Here is a 20,322-nt window from a genome sequence, read left to right on the forward strand (position 1 = left end):
TCTCTCAGGCCCTGTCTAAAACCTCTTGTATCATATCTGAACTCAAAAGAATAAAAGACATTCCTACCCTCCATCTCCTCACCAGCCCAACTGGCTATATTTAGGGAAACAGTACCCCAGGGCTGGCAGAACTAATCCCACAGCAGATTAGATCTTTTTCCAGTACTGGTCAGTGCATGGAATACCAGCCACAATTTCTGATTCAATTCCACAGTGATCCTGTCCTCTGAGGATTTTAAAGAAGCCTGGAAAGCAAAAATGATATGCCTTAATAGTGTGCTAAGTTACGAGCCTTGCCAACATACTCAGATTTACTCCAGGAAGACTCAGGAGCAAGAGACACCAGCCTAGCCCCAAAGCAGTCACCAAACTAGCCCCAAGGTGCTCTCCCGACCTGTTCTGTTTGCCCAGCAGCCCAGCTCTGACCGCACTTCCATGTGACCCCACATAAGCAAGCACTGCATCCCGGGCATGGGGAACTGTGAGGGACAAGCACCTCAAAGCCACGGCCTGACCCTACCACCCTTTCTCGGGATCAGCGTCTGCCCTCATGGCAAGGGAACCCCTGGGAGGTCACTGCTGGGCCCCAGGCCCAGTGTTTGAAGCAGAGCAGGACAAGATGACCACCCCATCCTGGCCCACACACCCCGTGAGCAGGCAGGGGGCCGCCACTCACCATTGTCGCCCCAGTCCGTGTTCCAGGAGTTGCCCACCAGCCAGTAGGGTGTGCCATTCTCCACTCCCCAGCCCAGGATGCGGACAGCGTGGCCTCCCATCATTTCTCCAGTGACGTGCTGGTACACGCCTGAGAAAAGGACAGCCCGTTCAGGCAGAGACCGGGCTGCTGCCCCACTTACCAGAGCATCCCTCCAACCCGGCTGGCCCACCACGCCCTCCCAAACAAGGTTATAGAGAATGCCCTGATGTTCTCTCAGAAGGCTCCAGCGGCTCGTACGATGTGGGGCAATGATTTCAATAGGTTTTTGAAAGCCCAAGGCACAAATATGTTGAGTAAACGTTAAAGTGGAATCCAACAAAATGTGCTCATGGCTTGCCTTGAAAACTGAAGCTATAAAGTTTAAGCAGTAAATTTAATGTCACCATTCAATTCCGGTTACCATTCTACACGCCAGGACTCCACGTGAGGATTTATTTGTCAAAAGGGTTCTGTAACTTAAGTTTTAAGGTTCTGTCCCACACAGCACCCTGCGGAGGTGAAGTGAGAGGGAGGCCAGGGTGGTGGCAGCCGGTGCTGACAGAGAAAGCTACAGGCCAAGGTGCTCACGGGGCCTGTGCAGCAGGCGATCCCCACACTGATGAATCCCTCTGTCGAACTGGAGATGCACCCTTTTAGATTATAGGGAGGGACGACTCTTAAAAACAGCTAGCTTTATAATCTTGTCTTCCAGAATTATCTCCCTTTATCCAATGGTGTTCCCTAACTATGGATAGTGCTGAAATATTTGAGCAGGCAGAATGGAGACGGCAGGGCCAGCCACAGACTGTGCCAGAGTAGGGGGCTTTCTAAGGCAGCCCTCGGGCCAGGGGCGTCGGGACCTCCAGGGTGAATCCCCACAGCCTCATGCAAAGCCAGGTGCCTCCTGTTCCCCCGTCCACGCAGACTGTGTTCTGGGACTTCGCCAGCACATTTCGAGTTCTTCCTCCCTGATCTAGTCCTGTTGGTTCTCCGGAACCCACACCTCCCCTGCCCCGCTGCCATCAGGGGGCCAACACGCACCAGACTTGTACATCAGGAAGTCAGAATACACGGAGAAGGCCGCCTCTACCGGGCCGTTCTTGTAGATCTCTGCCATGATCTCCTTCTCGCTACTGGACACGCTGTAGGAACTGCATCCTGGCAAATGAAGCGGCCGAGTGGGTGTGAGGCGCGCCCCCCGCGGTGCCATCTTCAGCTCTTCACTGACTTACGGGGAGCCGCCAGGTGAAGCCTGCATTTGGGTTCTCACCCAGACCAGGGGTCATGGAAGGCTTTCCTGGGGAGGAATGAACGACGGCCCCAGACCCTGAAGGGGAGATGTGGGAGAGCACAGCTCTGCAGCAGGAGGGGCAGTGAGCAGGAGACCCTGGGAGAAGGAAGGAGCGGTGCCCTGAAGGTTCTAGGCCAGGTCACTCCCCTGTAAAACAAGGGGTCTGGTCCCTCCAACCCTAAGGGTCTGTGACTGACGCAACAGAGATCCTGGGGCTGGATTCGGCATGGAGACAGGTAGAAAACACAGTGTGCTGCTCCCTCTGACAAAGTCATGACCTTTCCTTCTCCCTCCTGTGTTCCTGGCTCTAAGGGTCAACTGCCCTGGCCTATCCCTTCCTCTGGCTCAGGAAGGATGTCAGAGGGTCCCTGGCCCCGGGGTGCTGGGCAGCGTGGGCCCCACCTTACCATAGTGCTTGTCTTCTTTGTAGGATGGGGTGTAGCCGGGCTCGCAGATCTTGCTGCACTTGGGGGTATCCCCCTCTCCTGTGCATGGGGGCCGGGAGCCATTCACATGGTGCTCACAGGGAGGGATGGAGTAGGGTCTGCAGCCTGCGGGGGCCCAGCGGAAAGGAAGGATCAGCTGAGAGTCTCTTCAGAAGCCCCTTTAGGGCAAAACTGCAGCAATGGTAACGGGGGTCAGATGTGCAGCACGGACACTGTTGCTAATTCTGCCCTGGAGGGGACTGCCTCCGATTCCTACTGGATTTTTCCACCTCCCGACCTCAACTCTCAATCCTCACTTTATAATGCAAGCAGATACCATTCTCACTCATGGCTTAGAAAATCCATCGGTCAGATATGGGCTGATGGCAGACACTCACCAACATGCGAGTCATAGAGGCCACCGGAAACCAAGCCTTTTTTTGTCCAGAAGTTCCAGGCTTCAGCAGGAAAGCCCCCATTACAGCTAAGGAAAGAGCCACGTATTAAATTCACTGTGCGAGAACTTCTAAGCTGTTTCCAGACCACACTGCCTGCTGCCTAAGACCCCAGGGTCCCTTAAGGATCCACCAATGCCTTCAGCAGCTGGCCTAAAAGTTCTCCTGGGTCCCAACCAAGCCCACTTCACCCAACCCAGGAGAGTCACTTCTTCCAGGGAATCTCCCTAGCTCCCGGGCCCACCCACCACCATCCTCAAAGAGACAGAAGGACCCTCGCATTCATGTCTACCCTGAACCAGGCTGTCACACGGATTCTCAGCACACTGCAAGTCCCTGGTGTTTTAATACAGAAAATGCTAATGCCGGGGACTGGGTTAACTGGAGGGAGAGGAGGCCTGGACACTTATTTCACTCCCAGGTATTCCTAATCCGCAGTCATATCTGAGAACCACAGCTGTAAAACCAAGGCCAGAGTCGGCAGAAAGGCACCTATGCTGGGAATTCAGTTTCTGCAACCAAGCTGGGGGCCCATCATTCCTCATTACAGAAACCAGGCGCCAAGGTTATTACATTTCCTTGATCAAGGAAAGGCAACAAGGAAAATAAGCAGGCTGGAGATCAGAAATGTCCCCACATATCCTGAGACCATGTCTGTTGTGCCAGGACGCACCACCCACACCCGGGGCAGGGTCAGCCTGGCTGTAGGCAGCTCCCGGAAGGCTTCAGTCCCACTGGGGCCTGCTTCCAGACTCCCCGGGCCCCAAAGCTGTCCCAGCAGAGGGCTGTTATCAGACTTGGAATACCACTCCTGCCCTCACGGAGGCCTCAACCTGGGGGCTCCCGTGGTGGGAGGGGCCCAGGGCTGACTCACCCGTCCCCACACTGGTCGCCACAGCAGGTGAGCATGTCCTCGGCAGACACCTCCACGCTGACGTGCCCATTGGTGCGGATGCAGATTCGGTCTGAAATGGCTTCCACGGCCCCAAACGCCTGCAGGAACGAGCCCCACCTGGGTAAGCCACAGTCCTGGGCCATGGGCTCTGCCAGGCACCATGTCGGAGGACCACAGTGGACCCCGCAGACCTTCCTGGTGGCTCGTCTCCCCCCGTGTCAGTGAGGGTCCTGGCACTCAAGTTTGTCTCTAAAGCGGGAGACCAATCCGCCCCAAATCTCCACCTGCGCACTTCTAAGATGTGGTTTTTGTTAACATAAAGCAGCTCACACGGGACGATTACTCTATGATTTTACCAACAGGAGGCAGCTCAACTGGTCGGTAAGAGACAAAAAACAGATGATTCAATGTACACCAAGTGCACCTTACCACAGTTTGAAACAAAACTAAGACAGCTCACTGATACAGAGGGGTACTTCATGGAGCAGAGCAGGGCTCCAAACTGCTGGTATTTGCTGACGACCTTGGGACAGCGTGTCCGAGAAGCAAGAACAGCTTTCCCACCGACACATGGGCCACCTATTCTTCCACGTCTTTGCCATAACTCATGACCACAGGGATCGTTATGATTTATATGTCGTCGGAAACGGACACGCAGAAAGTTTCTATAACTTGCCTAGTCACCTGGTGGTCTGGTCTGACACCTGCCCCACCCCCCCCCCCCCCCCCCCGCTCCCCATGGCTCGAGCCCCTCCCAGCCAGCAGGGCCTCACCCAGCAGGACCCGCAGGAGCCCTGGTCCCGGATCTCTTTGATGGTCGGGCAGTTAGACCACTGCTCCCGGGCATCGAAGCTTTCAGGCAGAATCATGTTCTCGGCAAACCAAAGTCTAGATAAAGGAAGGCGTCCATGACCAACTCACATCTTACAACTCTCCCCCATCCCTGCAGACGTTAGCACCTGCCACCTGGGAGGGAAGGCACAGGGAAGCCAAAGGTGACATCTGTGGGCACGTCCCCTGGGAACTTTATACAACCAAACCAGGAACTCTACCATTTAGCACATCTTGTTCCCTGTGTTTCTTGCTAGTCTTATTTATGGAATATTTTTCAGGAGTTCGGCCACAAGATCTATGTAACTGTGTTTCTTACTTCCCTCACTACCACCTTGGGTCTGCCCAGGGTCCCCAAAACGTTTTTAGCATCTTCGCCATTGCATGATGTCCCGTAACTATTCCAACCATATCGTTAGGTATTTCTAATGCTTCCTACAAGGGTAGTATCTACTTGAAAATGCCCATTACAGAGTTCTCTAGAAAAAAATGGAACACTGACGGCAGATCAGATAGCTTTTCTCAGATTCTCCTTCAATTCCTGAAGACTGGATCCACTAGGTCATACAGGGCAGACCTGGGGGCCTGCCCATTGGGCTCTGAGACATGTGGAGAAGCACAGTAGGAAACACGGCAGTGGAGGCGGAGCCCTGTCAGGCAGTCTCGCAGCTCCGAGGGAAGGGACACCTCCGGATGCCAAGGAGGACTTCTTACTCCCTCTTTCTCGCAGTCCCAAACCAACCCCTGCTGTTCCTAGGGCAGTGGGGCAGCTGTGGCCAGCATATCCATCCCCAGGTAGCAGGCACTCACCTCTGGGGCGGCTTCGGCCCACCCAGGAAGGTGCCACACAGCTTCTTCAGGTAGCTCCGGTCCACATTGTGGAAGTTGTGTCCAGCCTGCAGGACAGTCACAGCAGTCAACAGAGGCAGTGTGCAGGGGTGGGGTGCATGAAGGCCTGACAGGGCCAGGGGTCCCGTTTAGCTCAGGAGAGCAAGGGGGTTTGGGGGACTGCAAAAGAAATGTGTCTCCCCAAATTCATGTTGAAACCTAAACCTTAAGGTGATGGTACCTAGAGGTAGGGCCTTCAGGAGGTGATTAGGTCACGAAGCTGGAGACTTGGTGAATGGGGTTAGTACCCTAACAGGAGCTGTGAGAGCTGGCTTGCTCCGCCCACTAAGTGAGGCACTCCCCTAGAACCCAGCCATGCTGGCACCCTGCAACTGTACTTCCAGCCTCCAGAACGGCAAGCAATTGCACTTCTATTTATGAAGCACCCAATCAGTGGTATTCTGTTACAGCTGCGTAGACAGCCTGGGACAGGCACCCTGCACAGCAAGCGAGGCCCTGCCCCAAGGGAGCCACCCAGGGGGCACGCAGCTCCCAGACCACTGGGTATCTTATCGGATCTGCTACACTTGCTGAGGTCCAGAGAGACCCTCTATGGCCCTGAACATGACTCATTCTTTATTCCTGTAGGCCCACGCCTCAGGGCTGGCCAGAAGCAGGGAGCCGCCTGATGGGCCTTAACAACTACCAGGATTGTTGGGGGGGTGGGTGTCCAGGGTCTTCCCGGCTGTGAGCACTTCCAAAGCTCATTTATCCCCCGTACACCATCGTGTGCATGCACACACAGCACGGGGCAGGGGGAAAGAGCAGGGAGAAGGTTAGCATGGTCTGGAGTGGCTATGACTCTCAATCAGCCTGACTCTGGGACAGACCATGCCACGGCTGCAGCTGCAGCCACCATCCTTGGGAGGCAGAATGCATCAACTGAACCCCTGGGGGAGGGGCGCACACAGAAACGGTCCCCACAGCTCACCTTCCACGTAGTGTTCTGTTTGTTAACATAGTGGACCAGCTCATCCGACAGCGGCTGGAAAGGCGGCCTTCTCTGGGCACCCGTCAGCACCACCAGGCAGCTAAGGGTGGCCAAGAGCTGCCACATTTTGGAAGCTGGATCTTCGATTCACCTAGAAAAAACAAGACATCAGGATGCTCCAAGTGTGTAACGTACACGAGGGGGCCGTCTCAGGCAGCAGGGCTCTGGGGCCAGACACAACCCAGGGTCGAAAGACCCGTGTTCTCTTCCTGGCTCCACCATGTGTCCCCTTCTGTTCCTCAGCGTCCTTCTCTGTGAAGCCTGGGTGTGGGGGCACAGAGACCTCAAAGACCAACAGCGCCCATGAGCTCCCAGGCCCCGTCTCACCACAGTCCCCACCTATGCCCGTAGCACAACGGGCCACGCTGTGGACTGAGTGCGCGTCCACCCTAACCCCCACCCAAACTCATATTGAAATCCTAACCCCAACATGATGGGATTCGGAGATGGGGCTGTTGGGGGTGATTCTCATGAGGATGGGACTAGAGTTCTCACAAGAGACCCCAGAGAGCTCCCTCTCGCCCTCTGCGCCAGGAGCACACAGCAGGAAGGGGGTCACCTGGGAAAGGACCCTCACCTGACCATGCCAGCACCCTGACCTCACACTCCCACGGTGTCTCCAACTGAGAAACAACTGAGAAATAAACCAGGGGGGCGAAGACGGCCCTGTGCGCTTCTCCAGATGCCCGGGAGCCAGGAGAGAGTGAGCTGCGGGCAGGGAGGCCCCTCTGCGGCTGCAGCCTGGTAACTGGCATGCTGCTTGGGTCTCCTGGGGTCCCCTGAGCCGATCTCAAGCCGGACTCATGCTCTGAGACAGGGCTGTTCACTGATGTGCAGCTAACTGGGGAGCTGTGGGCCCAGGGCCACCCAGCCCTGCTCTCCATCATAACCCAAGGCCCAGGCCATAGGCAGTACCGATGACAACATCCGAAATCCGTCAACAAACCCATGTCTTCAGGCTAAAAGGAGTTCGGGGCCCTCCCTGCTAGTGTCAAACTGCCTCTCGCTGGTTTGTCAAACTGGGTTCAAGCCTTTTCCAGGCTAGTGCTCTGAGAGAGTGAACATTCTTAGGTGATTAGGTCCCAAAGGGAGAACCACTAAGATTAGAAAAATGCAGAACAAAATCTATTTCACAAGCTACATTTGGGATATAAAACGAGCATAAACAGGGAAACAAGCAAAAACAGGCCAATGAAGCCCAACAGCACCAGGGAGGGAGAGCTAGTCTGGCCAGTGACAAAAGTCTGGGACTTTCTCTGGTTTTTCCAGTCAGCCAAGGGCTCTGTTTCAAAGACAGTCCTTCCAGGAAGAGAACCCATCACATTATAACCACAGTCCTTAGATCTTAGCCTGGCCGGCAAGTCAGGAGACTGGCTCCACCTCTGAATCATGCTCTTACGCAAGCAGCTCTAAGGAAAGCAAGGAATGTTCCGGGTGCCACAGTCTGTCCCACAGTCTGTCCTTCCCCCTCCCCCGCTGCTGGAGACCCATGTGGGCAGGCAGTGGGGGTGGGTGGCGGCGGGGGCTGGAAGGGGTAGGGTTTCCTGTCCCTGACCTCAGGGGCTTCCAGAAGGACCCACCTCCTTCCAGGTCACAGCTGGGCCTGCGGCCTCCCACAGTGAATTATAGTTAAGGCAAGATTTAAACTTGACGGCTGCTTAAGCAACAACCCATCCGGAAGGACAGAGGTGTGACAACAGCAAACAGCTCTGGAAAAGAGCAGGAAGAAACGCCTGCCTGCCCCCTGGGGTAGTGGAGATCGTATACAGCCCTGCCTGACACTGGCCAGAAATAGTCCGATCAACAAAACCATTCAGAAGCTTAGGGTTCACGGCACTGGTGGGAGACGAAAGGCCTGTCTCAGGGTACGTGCCCGCACCACTAGTTCTGCATTGCGAAAAACATAGGAAGGCCAAATGCTTACACCTGATTTCTCACACACAAGTGGTATGCGGAACAAAGATTTTGAATAAAAACACATGAAGGAAATAAATGCAGTTTACAAACTGTACTATCCAAATGATAAACACCTATGATCGACAAACAGAACCTTAAAGAGACGGAGCCTGATTACTGAAAAAGCCTCTCTTTCTAGGAGAAAAACAAAACAAGATAAAAAGTGGCACACTGACAAAACAGTACTTCATTTCCTTAATATGCAAAAGGTGCTTAACAATCCGAATAAAAACAGAATAGAGAAATGGCAAAAGGACACACAATTAAATTACAGAAAAAGTAGTAAAGGGCACCTGGGTGGCTCAGTTTGTTAAGTGTCTGCCTTTGGCTCAGGTCATGATCCCGGGTTCCTGAGATTGAGCCCCACATGAGGCTCCCTGCTCAGTGGGGAGCCTGCTTTTCCCTCTGCCCCTCTCTCTCTCCGTCCCTCATGAATAAATAAAATGTTAAAAAAAAAAACAAACGACAAATAGCCATCAGATATCAAAAGATACGTAAGCACAGGGAAGTACAGATAAAATGAAGGGCTTGCAAAGGCTGGGCAGCTGGCCGGTCCCTGGCAGGGTCAGACATGGGCAGGCAGCGACGCTGGGCCACTGAACCGCGGAGGTAGGCCCAATCACGGAGACGATGGCCAAGACATTTCTATTACTTTTGCAATCTGCATGCCCTCTGACTCAGCAATTTGATATTTAGAAATTAACCCTACTGGCCTCAAATTCGAAGATACAGAACAGGTATACAGATGTTTACTGAATATTTTCTGTATGACAAAAGACAAGAAACAAAGCAGGTGTCTAATAAAAAAATAACTGTTAAAGTTATAGTAAATGATTAACAGAAGACAAAGCAGCCATCAAGAATGAACTAGGTGGAGTGAATCATATTGTCCTGGTAAAGTAAAATATGCCCAACACACGCGTAAGTGGAAAAAAGCAAGTAGCAGATGAGTCACGGTAAGCGTGTGAGCCCAGGAAGCGACGTACATGCCTCTTACCGTTACCACATGTAAAACATCAATAAAGTGTTAAAGTAGTATGTGTGGCGGGCAGACTTATTTTTCACTATCCTTTTAAAAAAATTAGATGAACACACTATATTCAAAGTTTGGCTCTTTTAGGAAGAAAAGCAGCTAGGACTACCCAAAACCCTGAGCCCCCAAATGTACTTCCAACTGACTCCTAGTCAACAGTGAGGCCTTCTCCTAGTGGCTTTCAGCTGAAAACACTTAACCTTCTTGTTTTCAGTGCCTTACGAACCTTCTTGTTTTCAGTGCCTTACGGGGAGGCTGCGGCTCCCATGACCATATCAGGATCCACATGGCCTCTCTCATGGTAGGTAAAGGTCTTGCCGTGTCCTCACACCTCAGAAGGAGCAACGGAGCAGAGGTCTCTCTCATAACATCTTCTAGAGCAAAGGAGCAAAGCAGTCGTGTTCCCTTCCTTTATCCTGATACCCTCTGACTTATACTCGCTCGGCAGCTTCACGTTCCCCCACGACAGGAGAACCTCATGAATGAACACTGGAGTGTGGGCTCTGGGCACATGGGCCATCAGACCCACGCCAGCAGGGCCAGGCCTGGATGATAAGCCCATTCAAATCACAACCGGGAGGGCTGCCCTCCCCGGCTTCCACTGTGACCCATCACGGGTCCGGGAATGTGGCAGGGTGCCAAGGCAGCCTCAGGGAAATATTCCCCACAGGTCACAGAGGGGCATCCCACAGTGATCCCTGGGGGCTCTGCCATCTGCTGAGATGTTAAGTCACGAGCAAGTGGGGAAGGGGAGCAATTCCATGGTAACTTGGACTTGAAACAAGCTTTCTGTTTTTTCTCATGGCAGAGAACAAAGAGGCACCACCCATTTCTCAGTCCGTTTCTGTGCCGAGGGCTGCGCCATGGCCATAGCCAAGTGAACTCCCGAGGCCGTGAGGCCCCCGCAAGCGAGACTTTCACGCACTTGCCCTTCTTCTCTTGGTTCCACAGGTCCTCCTCCATACTTCCTGTCAACGTCATTCTCCCCATCTTAACCCTGCATCAGGGAGAACCAAGGACTCCAGCGAACTGCAGAGCCATTAGCCTGGAGGTCAGGAGCTCAGCTTGAACCCCTGACTCCAAGCCCCACTAGCACTGAGCACGTGGGCACCCCAGGCATGGGGCTGTGGCTTTGGGAGAAAGTCTGGATTAGGGTTCAAGTAGTGAATAGGCTGCTGTGGCCCATGGTCAGGAGACCTGGGTTCAGACCTTACTGTGCACCCTTGAGTACCAACCTGCACTGAGCCTCAGCTGTAAAAGGGGTTGATGACCCTTCTTTTTTCCAGGTGGAAGTCAAGAGTGCCATAATGGCACCTGGTCTATAGCAGGAAAGCAGCAAAGGGCTACTCCCTTGGGCACCCTCAACTCCCAGGTCCCACCAGCCACCCTCCTTTTTTCCCTCCCTGCCCCCTTCGTCCCCACTTCTAGCCTGTGCCAAGTAACTCCCATTGACTCCAAACGTGCCCAGAGTACCTCTACACCACAGTCTGAATTAAAAATGAGGTTCTAACCTCCATTAACCTCCAACTGGGCTTCCTATTCTAGAGGTCAGAAGACTGCTGAGCCCGAAGACTGTGAAGTCAGATTTCTCCTGCTAGAAGGGACAGACACAGATGTCCCATGAGCAGTGGTGACTGCACCTCAGGGAGTGCCTGGCATCTTTCTGCATCTGCAGAATCATGCATAGCGGACCGGCTACAGCAGCTGGCTAATGTGAGCTGTGCTCTCAACAAGCCGGCCATGGGTCAGTCCTACGGCCTGCGCTTGAAACAGAAGCAGCTTTCGCTTCCCCTCTTTGGGGCAAATACTTCCCTTTTGTCAGTTTTGTGGTTTTTTTTTTTTTTTTTTAAATTACAGGACAGAATGAACAGAAAGTCCTTATTCTGTGAGAAAAGATGGGCCCAAACTGGGTAAGAACAGTTGGAGTCACCAGACTCGCTTGCAGGGCGTGGACAGGCAGAGGGAACAACTGTGGGCAGATGGTTGGTCCCTCCAAACATCAGGCAGCTGGCCTTCCTCGGGGGACCTGGGGTGCCACTACATCCCTCTGGCCCTTTGCCAAGCCAATCTCTGGTTACAAAAAAACAGGCTCTGGCACTTCTTCCCTTTCCAGACCCCTACAGCACTCGATGGTTTCTATGGAAGCACAGGCCACTGAAGTTCTGTAGAATGTTGTCATGTGTGAAAGGGGCCTGTGGCCAGCAGATCCTATGAACCCCGCTTACAGCATAATCATTCCCCGGATGACTTTGAAGCCATTCCCAGGACTACGGTGGACCTTGGGGCTCTGGAAGAAGACGGAATGGATGCAGGAGAGCAGCCAATGCTGAGTTGCAGGCTTCGGTCCTGTTATTCTCCAAGGACATGGAAACGGTTGGATCTGCCACTGAGCTTGGTTTTTACCAAAGCTTCCTTGTAAGGCTGTAGAGTCCTCGGGGAGACTGGATTCTCAATCTGCCCCAAATCTAAGGAGACAGGACACAGGTATGTGAGATTTCCAAGTAAGCCCAGCCGTGATCTTCTGGGCAATACCGACACAGATAAATGGGTCTCTGGCACGGCTCTCATCCCCTCCTCTGCTCGGCCTTGCCCGCTGCTGCTGTTCATGCACCGTGGGACCTCCTCCACAGCTGGCTCTAAAGGCCCACAGGCTGAGGACCCCGATTTTGCCCACAGCCACGGAATAAGGCTATGCCCTGCAGATCAGTAGCGGAGTGCCTGCAGACCAGGGGGCAGGTGGACAGGCAGTAGCGCTGGGAAGACTGAGTGGTACCTGTCTGGAGAACTCGGCTGCAACTTTCTCTCTCACATTCAAGGCAGCTGTTCCTGAAGTTTCGGCTGCTTCAGTGCACCACCTACACATCAAAACTAGGCAGCTCTTCATTTCCTCTGACGGCAAGTTGCCCAGCTACGCCCCCATGCTGGGGCGGCGCCATGGGGGCTGACACCAGCGCCTTCATCTCCGATCACACCAAAGGAGACCTTGCCTTTGAGTCTGAATCACGGCCTTGATGTTTCCTGTTTCTGCTCGTAATGGAAACGTGTCTAACTGCCTCATGGCTTACAATCCTCAAATTAAAAATAACAAAACCAAAAGGGCTCCTCATCGCCATCTGCCTCCTTAGAGCTGTGAGAATGAACGGGCACCAGCTGGCTCTCGTTGGTCTAGCGCCAAACTCCCTGCGGCTGAATGCCCCCCGGGCGACTGCTGTGTGACCCAGAAAGGGCACCCACTGCAGTGGGCCAAAGCTATGCGGCTCACAGCCCTGCAAGCCCCAGGGGGACCTGGGAAAGCAGTGAGAGGGCCCTGGCTGGGGGTGCCCGGGTGGGGGGGCTCAGTTGGTTAAGCATCTGCCTTTGGCTCAGGTCATGATCCCAGGGTCCTGGGACTGAACCCTGCCTTGGGCTCGTTGCCCAGCAGGGAGTCTGCTTTTTCTTCTTTGCTCCTCCGCCTTATGTACTCTCTAATAAATAAAATCTAAAAAAAAAAGGCAGCCCCCACCTGCCTCACCCACTTAAACAGTTTAGGTCACTCACAGGTACTCCCCCTGCCGCCCACCTGTCAACCATCTGTCCCAGAACCAGAGACTAATTCCCACCAGGCTGAGCAGGGCAGACCAGTCAAACTCCTCTCCCACAATGCCTAGAAACCATCTGGCTACAGTGCCCACAAATGGAACTCTGCTTAAGATCAGCCATAGCAGCCCACATCCTGAAAACAAGAAAATTATGACTTTGGTTTTCAAACAGTAGACCCCGGGAAGGCCCTGGGCAGGTGAAAATCTTTGTATTGTTGAGAAACAAGAATTTGGGCAAAGTTCTGGAAGCTTCTGCTCACAAGCTTTGCTCACAGACTCAGATACTGACTTACTGGGATGCTAAAGGGGGCATTACATTCTCAAGTCTCAGTTTCTAAAACAGGCATACCGCCCGGATTCTGAAGGACCTTAGGACTACTTTATACAAGCTGGCAGAAACCCTTGGAGATTGAAATGAGATCAATGTTCCAGGCCTCCCCAGCTCACAGGAGCACTGCGGCTTTAACTCGATTGCAGGCTAGATCCCATCTCCCAGCTGGCTAGGAGCTCAGGGGGACGGAGACACTGGCAGTGACAAAAGCAAGCAACTAAAAGACGCTGCCTCCCCAGCCTGGTTCTGGTTCCCCTTGAGGCCCCACGAAGACGAAGACATATGCACCTCACAAGGCTGCTGGGAGACGGAAGGAGATGGTCTTTTTCAAAGTGCCTTCCATGCAGCCTGGCTTGGAGCAGACAGCCCAGGCAATGAACTAACTGCCACCAGGAAATGGCTGTGTCCTCACTGGTGCGGGAAGCGCACAGCGCTCTACTCACAGGTTGGTCAAGCTGTACCATCCCAGACTAGTTTCCCCTCCCCCTCAGAAAAATTATGATCACCCTTTTATTTTTTAAAAGATTTTATTTTTTATTTGTCAGAGAGAGCGAGCGAGCACGCACAAGCAGGGGGAGCAGCAGGCAGAGGCAGAGAGAGAAGCAGGCTCCCCGCTGAGCAAGGAGCCTGATGCAGGACTGATTCCAGGACCTGAGAAGAAGGCAGCGGCTCAACAGACTGGGCCACACAGGCGTCCCCACCCTACTTTTAGCAACAAGTCCTTAAATAATGGTTATTTAATTCTGCTACCTTGACCAGCAGAACAAAGCACTTCCAAGCACCCACAGGGCTCAGTGGAGGAAAAGATGGCTCCCAGCTGATGTCTGATGATGCCTCAACCCCGGAGTGGCCACAGGCCTGGGCTGGCACCACCTTCCCAGGTCTTGTGCAAGCCCAGAGGCTGAGTGACTGGTGTATGTGTAAGCACACCCCACCCCAGCCTAGGTCAGAGGGTCAGGGAGAAGCCCAGCCCCTGCTGGGTCCTTTGGCAGAATAACTGGGTTGTTCTCAGTGTTTTAAACTGGATCAGTTTACTATTTTGGTGGTATCCATCCCATCCTCCTCCCCTCACCCTTGCTAGTGACTAGGTTATCTTGACGACCAGAGTGAAGTGAGTTAAGAGGCTGATAGAAACAGATAACACTGGCAGGCAGCCCCACAGTCCAAAAACAGTAATGCTGGGAAAGGACCTCTGGCTTGTATCGAACTTGTTTTATAGGTGAGAGAAAGTGGTGACTGAGAAAACAACACGAGTGAGCCCGGAGGAGGGTACCTGAGGAGGGATGGACAATTATGAAGAGATCAAACTCCCAAAACTCCACCACAATTATTTTTAGTGACCCCTGTCATGTCACAAGCTTTCAGGAGCCACAGTGTTCTCATCTGCAAAATGGAAGAATCAAACTGCACTACCCAAAACTCACATGCATTCTGAAAATTTAAAAAAAAAAAAAATTAGAAAAGTTTATCTAATTGTATAAGTCCAGATACCTGTTAGGATCTAAAGAAAGCTCGGGGAGTTCTAGCTGTTAACAAACACACTAAAACTACAAACACAGGGGCGCCTGGGTGGCTCAGTGGGTTAAGCCTCTGCCTTCAGCTCAGGTCATGATCTCAGGGTCCTGGGATCGAGCCCCGCATCAGGCTCTCTGCTGAACGGGGAGTCTGCTTCCCTCTCTCTCTCTGCCTGCCTCTCTGCCTACTTGTGATCTCTCTGTCAAATAAATAAAAGTAAAAAAACAAAACAAACAAAAAAACTACAAACAGCGATTCACAACAAAAATAGAAATCCTCACTCACCAATGATTTCTGAAAGTAAAGAATTATTTGAATTCCTGGTCATCAAAAAGAAAAGAGCAACATCATTTCAAGCCCATCAGGTGGGTAAAAATTAAAGTCTAATAATACCCGGTGGTGGTAAATGAGGAAAAGGGACCCTCACCCACTGCTGGCAGTACACAATGGTAAAACTCGGACAGCATTCGATCAGCAAAACAGAAGACGCACACAGTTTACGACCCAGGAGTTAACTGGACTTCTCGGGCTTTTGCCCTAGAGAAACTCAGGAGTGCCTGAGAGATACCAGGATTTACTGCAGCGCTGCCTGCCCTGCCTGCCGTGAACAGTGAGAAAGTAAAAACAATCTGCCCCTCAGTAGACACTAGACCTCTGTGCATTAAGAATAATCCTCATAGGGGTGCCTGGGTGGCTCAGTGGGTTAGGCCTCTGCCTTCGGCTCAGGTCATGATCTCGGGGTCCTGGGATCGAGCCCCGCATCAGTCTCTCTGCTCAGCGGGGAGCCTGCTTCCCTCCCCCACCTCTGCCTGCCTCTCTGCCTACTTGTGATCTCCCTCTCGCTCTCTCTCAAATAAATAAAATCTTTAAAAAAAAAAAAAACCCTCATAAACAGAAGCGGGAAAGGATACGAATGGCATAATTACAGTTACATCTCTTTTACTAACATTGTTCAGGGACTGATACAAAGTAATAAAAGCACCCCCCCAAAACATGCAAAAGAATTACAAAGAGACAAGATAGGAGCTACCTGTCCCTCAGGAAGACCAGAAGCAGGTTCTGGGGTGGTCATGAGGCTTGCAGAGCAAACAAGCCAGTACTGGCCTCTGGCCAAGAGGAAATGTACTTCCTGGGAGCCCCAAAGAAGCCTAAGCTGTGTGAGCCCCAGATGGGGGAAGGGGGGTGGGGATGAGGCTGGAGGGTAAAAATGATACAGGTTAAGTCTAAATATATACGGGCATTTGATCCCTTGGTGGGATATGAACATGAACAGCCATGGAAAGACGCAGGATTTACTGCCCACCCACCCTTAGGCAGCTTCCAGAAATGTGCGCGGAGCTTAAACCAAGAGGTGATGAAGGACACGAGACCAGGTGTAGACACTGCTGGCTGCCTCCCAACATCTACTGAGTATAATACACACCTGCATGTGCCCAACTACATGCATCAACTTGTCAACCCCACCACCCCTCTGCACCTGAGGTTGAACCATATGAAAAGTGCCTGATTTACTTCCTTCTTCATCTAGAAAAATTCCCAGTTCTTACCATCTTTCACATTTTCCTTATGTCAAACTATTTAAAACAGGCAGCAGACACCATGAGCCCTTACTCGGAAAAAGCCTAGTCCTGTCCTCCCAAGGACAGGGATATTCCACACAACCACAACTCCGTAACACATTTAAGAAAATACCCAGCGGACGCCCCACAACTACCCTGAATGTGCTCTCCCTTAGTTGCTAATCCAACTGCCCAACAGGAATACAAAATATCTCTTACTCCTAAAATGTGCTCAACTTCCTACCCCCACGCCCAGGTCCTATAATTGAGGAACGAACCAACTGGTCTCCAAGAAAGGCCTCAATTCAAGCTGCTGAATCAGCAGCACGTGGACAGGTTCATGGGGCCAAAGAGCTTCCACCCTCACGCCCAACCGACCAGTCCAGAAAGAGATGTCCTGACCCACCAGCAGGGGAGTTATTGGAGCCAGGGCTGGGCTGGCTTGTGGAGCCCCCAGGTAAGGGATCTACACCTTTCCACTGCCGAATGGCAATACCCCAGCTCCGGGACAGATGCCCAAAAAGTTGTGAGCAGAAGCTTTCTCCAGGGCACCTTCAACTCTCTCTCTGGGAAAGCCACACAGGGTGTGGGTGTGTGTATGTGGGAGGGGGTACAGCTCAGCCCCTTTCTCTATAAAGTTCAAGGGCTCTAATCACCATCACCAGTGCCAAAAGGAAACAATTCTCAGGGTGCCTGTCTGGGTCAGTCAGTAGAGCATGTGACTCCTGATCTCATGGTTGTGAGTTCAAACCCCACGGTGGGCACTGAGCCTACTTAAAAACAAACAAAACAAAAAACCGAAACAATTCTCCATTATTTAAGGATGTTATGGAAGAAAAGCAGCCCTTACCCAACCAGACACCCTTCTAAACCTATTCACCTTATCATTCTGAATCTACAGAATCAACGGGATGAATGCATTCCAGCTGCATTTGTGTCTAGTGGAAGCACCTGAAGATCAGTTTTTCTAAGCAAACTAAAGAGGCCAGATCTCCATCTGAACCACTGGGTGTGAGGGACTGGTAGAGGATGTGGGGCCTGGGTTAGCATCCTTATTCTTGCACAGCCTGTTGGCTTCCTCAGTACCAGGGCAAGAGAACGACCTAGGCCCACGAAGGCAAATGCAATTCACATCTACCTGGGTGGCCTGCTGAGCCCCCACACTCTGTCACCCCTCTCTGCTACCCAGATGCTGCCTCTCCCAGGACTCCAGGGTCATCAGCGGAGGAAGAGGTGGTGCCCCAGGGACTCTGCCCTGCTTTCCCTTCTCCCAAACAGTCCTGGGCCTATGGAAGGCACAGTTTCCCTTCCAGGACCTCGAGAGGTAGGGAGTGGCATCTTCTCCTTCCACCCCAGCCTCCCAGGGAGAGGGCGACTAGGACTGTCAAGCCCTTTACCTAGTCTCCTAACCCCTCTGCTTAAATTTGTCCTCCCATCAGCGGGTTTAACTCATCCTGTGGCCTCCACCCTACTCCACCCAGTTCCAGGTTCCAGTTTTCTGGTTTCTATTTCCCGGGGCCCCCAAAATTGTGCATGTGGTTCTGTGTAGAAAGTTGTCCAAGCAAACCCTCTGGAATAACACCTGTAGGGAGACACTATTATTTCGGCAATTTCCTGAGGAAACTGAGGCCCCGAAGCTCACAGGGGGTTGGGGAGCTGGATTCCACGCGAAAGTCACCAGGATCCAAGCCAAGCGCTTCCCGCAAGCTCCTCCCCCGGAGCGCCCCCGCAAACTCCCCCGCTCCTCCCCCGCTTTTCCCAGGCCCGACCCCGGAGCCCGGAGGACCGTGGGGGTCGGGCTGAGCCCACCTGGGGTGGAGAACACAGCCCTAGGAGAGGGGGCCGGCGGGCGCCTGCTTTCTGGTCAGAGTCGGGGTGGGTGCCAGGCTGCCCGCTTGGGTTGTTTTTTGGCCTTTCTCTCCCCAACGACTTTTAGGAGCTTGCGAGCTGCCACCCCCTGCACGCCCCGCTGGGGCAGCCCGAGGGTCCCCCGCCTTCTCGCCCCCCACCCCCAGGGATGCCTCGGGACCGCGCCTGGGCCTGGCTGGGGGCGCAGAGGGGCCCCGGCCTGCCCGTCCCCCTCCAAGGTCACTTCCACCGCGGCCGTGCCGCGCCCGGGCCGCCCGTCCGCACTCACCGAGCCCCGCAGCCAAGAGCCTGGTACTGCAGCCTGCAAGGGAGCAGAAGCCGCCGCCACTGCCGGTGCCCGAGCAGCCGCCGTAGCTTCCCGGAGTCGGCCCCGGCGCCTATTTACCGCGCCCGGCCCCGCCCTGCGCGCCTGGCTGACTCGCCACGTGACGGCTGCGAGCCGGGGCCGGCCCCCCGCCCTCTGCCCTCCACCCTCCACCCCTCCACCCTCCCACCCTCCACCCCTCCACCCTCCCCGCTCCGCCCGGCCGCCGCCTCCGCTGCGGACTCTGCGCCAGCCTCTGCGTCGCTGGGGGTGGGCTCCCTGCCCGGGGAAAAGGGGCTCCGAGCCCTGTGGGCGGCCTGCCTTCCCGATGGGGGCCAGAAGCGGAGGGGAGATGAAGGTGGCCCTAAGGGCTTCCATCCAGCCGGGAGAAATTCCCCAGGGGCCGCCGCCTCCTGAAAGCAGCCATTCAAAGCCGGATGGATCCCTTCTTGGAGGAGGGGATGACTGTCCCTATTTCATTCATTCGGAAACCACTGAGTTGGGGGTATCATGATAGCAGGTATCCCAGAAGAACCTGAACAGCCTCCTTTAGATATTCTGAGAACATGCCTATAAGGTCCTCTAGTTTTGTAATAATAAGTGGGTATGAATTTCAGGACCTGCGTCAGGGTGTCTATAGAGAAGTGTCTTAGGGGCAGAAATCTGTTTGGAAGAGGTGTGCCAGACCTGTCCTAAAGGGGACACGCACAGCAAATACACTATTTTCCCTGGAGTTTGTTCGGAGAGTGGCTAGGCAGGCTGATGGAGACGGTGGTGTGCCTCAAGACCTTGATGCATCCCCAGGTTTCTGATCCTTCTGACAACTTTGCAACCTAGGTATGATCCCAGTTTTACTCGAGAGGCTCAGGAAAAGTCTAGGATTTTATCTAGGTGCTCCTGGTAATAAGAAAGCTGTAGGTCTGGTGGATTCCAAGAGGTTCCAGGTGATGTATTTTTTGAGTAGTGCTCCAGCTAAGAAGGAATTTTTCAAAAGTCTTTAGCGCAAAGAAATTATTTTATTAAAGCAGGGGAACAAGACCCATGGGCAGAAAGAACTGCTGCCCCAGGGTTGTTAGTTGCAACTGACAATATACTTTGGGGTTGGGGGAAGTAAAGAAAAGGGAAGTTCCAAAGAACTTTCGTAGGCTAAAGAAGACTCACAAGGTCTTGGAGGTCTTGCTATTGCCAAGCAAAGGTTGTTTTCCCCCTCTAGCAAAGCATTAAGACGGTTAGGAGCTTCCTGGAGGAATGTTATAGTCTGAGGATCTCAAGTATTTGTCAATATGGGCTGCAGGTTATAAGGACATTTAATTTTTTTCTACAATTCCTTCTGCCTTTGTTTCCCCTATTATAGGCTGCTCTCTGCTGCGTCTTGCAGCTAGCTATTACACAGTCCCTGTGCCTGCCAGGGCACATCAGAGAGCTAGTTAGACACATGTACTTATACCCGTTTGGTCCCAATTAAAGAAAGGAGTGGAAGCAAGGAAGTCTCAGAATCTGCCCATGGTTACTAAACCCTCAACTGAGTGGGTTAGCTGAGGAGCTCGCAAGTGGGGAAGAAGGCTGCAGGTCACGATGGTCCCAGCTGCAAGCTCACCCAGTCATATCTTGAGAACCGTGGACTCTAGACTGCAAATCAGTGTTTTGACATTTCATCTCCCGCATGGTGTCAGTCATTTACAGACCCCGTAATGGTGCTCATAA

The 20,322-nt window shown here is 53.1% G+C and overlaps 1 protein-coding gene across 2 annotated transcripts; it reads right to left on the reverse strand.

Annotated features, from left to right (window-relative positions):
- Positions 1-71: 71 nt before the first annotated feature.
- On the reverse strand, positions 72-18,628 carry CTSB (cathepsin B). 2 transcript variants are annotated; one of them, XM_032855756.1, is made up of 10 exons: positions 18,583-18,628; positions 6,414-6,564; positions 5,405-5,490; positions 4,537-4,651; positions 3,743-3,861; positions 2,812-2,897; positions 2,396-2,539; positions 1,739-1,855; positions 677-805; positions 72-245 (listed from the first exon to the last, which is right to left on the reverse strand). In XM_032855756.1, the coding sequence occupies exons 2-10, from the start codon at positions 6,537-6,539 to the stop codon at positions 148-150; spliced, it is 1,020 nt and encodes a 339-aa protein (XP_032711647.1). In that variant the 5' UTR covers positions 6,540-6,564; positions 18,583-18,628; the 3' UTR covers positions 72-147. The 2 variants fall into 2 exon arrangements, with proteins under 2 accessions (XP_032711647.1, XP_032711648.1); XM_032855757.1 differs by lacking the exons at positions 3,743-3,861; positions 5,405-5,490; positions 6,414-6,564; positions 18,583-18,628 and having other exon boundaries at positions 4,537-4,610.
- Between the last annotated feature and the right edge of the window lie 1,694 nt (positions 18,629-20,322).

Source organism: Lontra canadensis, unplaced genomic scaffold, assembly GCF_010015895.1.
Source record: "Lontra canadensis isolate GAN:19392208 unplaced genomic scaffold, GSC_riverotter_1.0 scaffold10, whole genome shotgun sequence".
Taxonomy (NCBI): Eukaryota; Metazoa; Chordata; class Mammalia; order Carnivora; family Mustelidae; genus Lontra; species Lontra canadensis.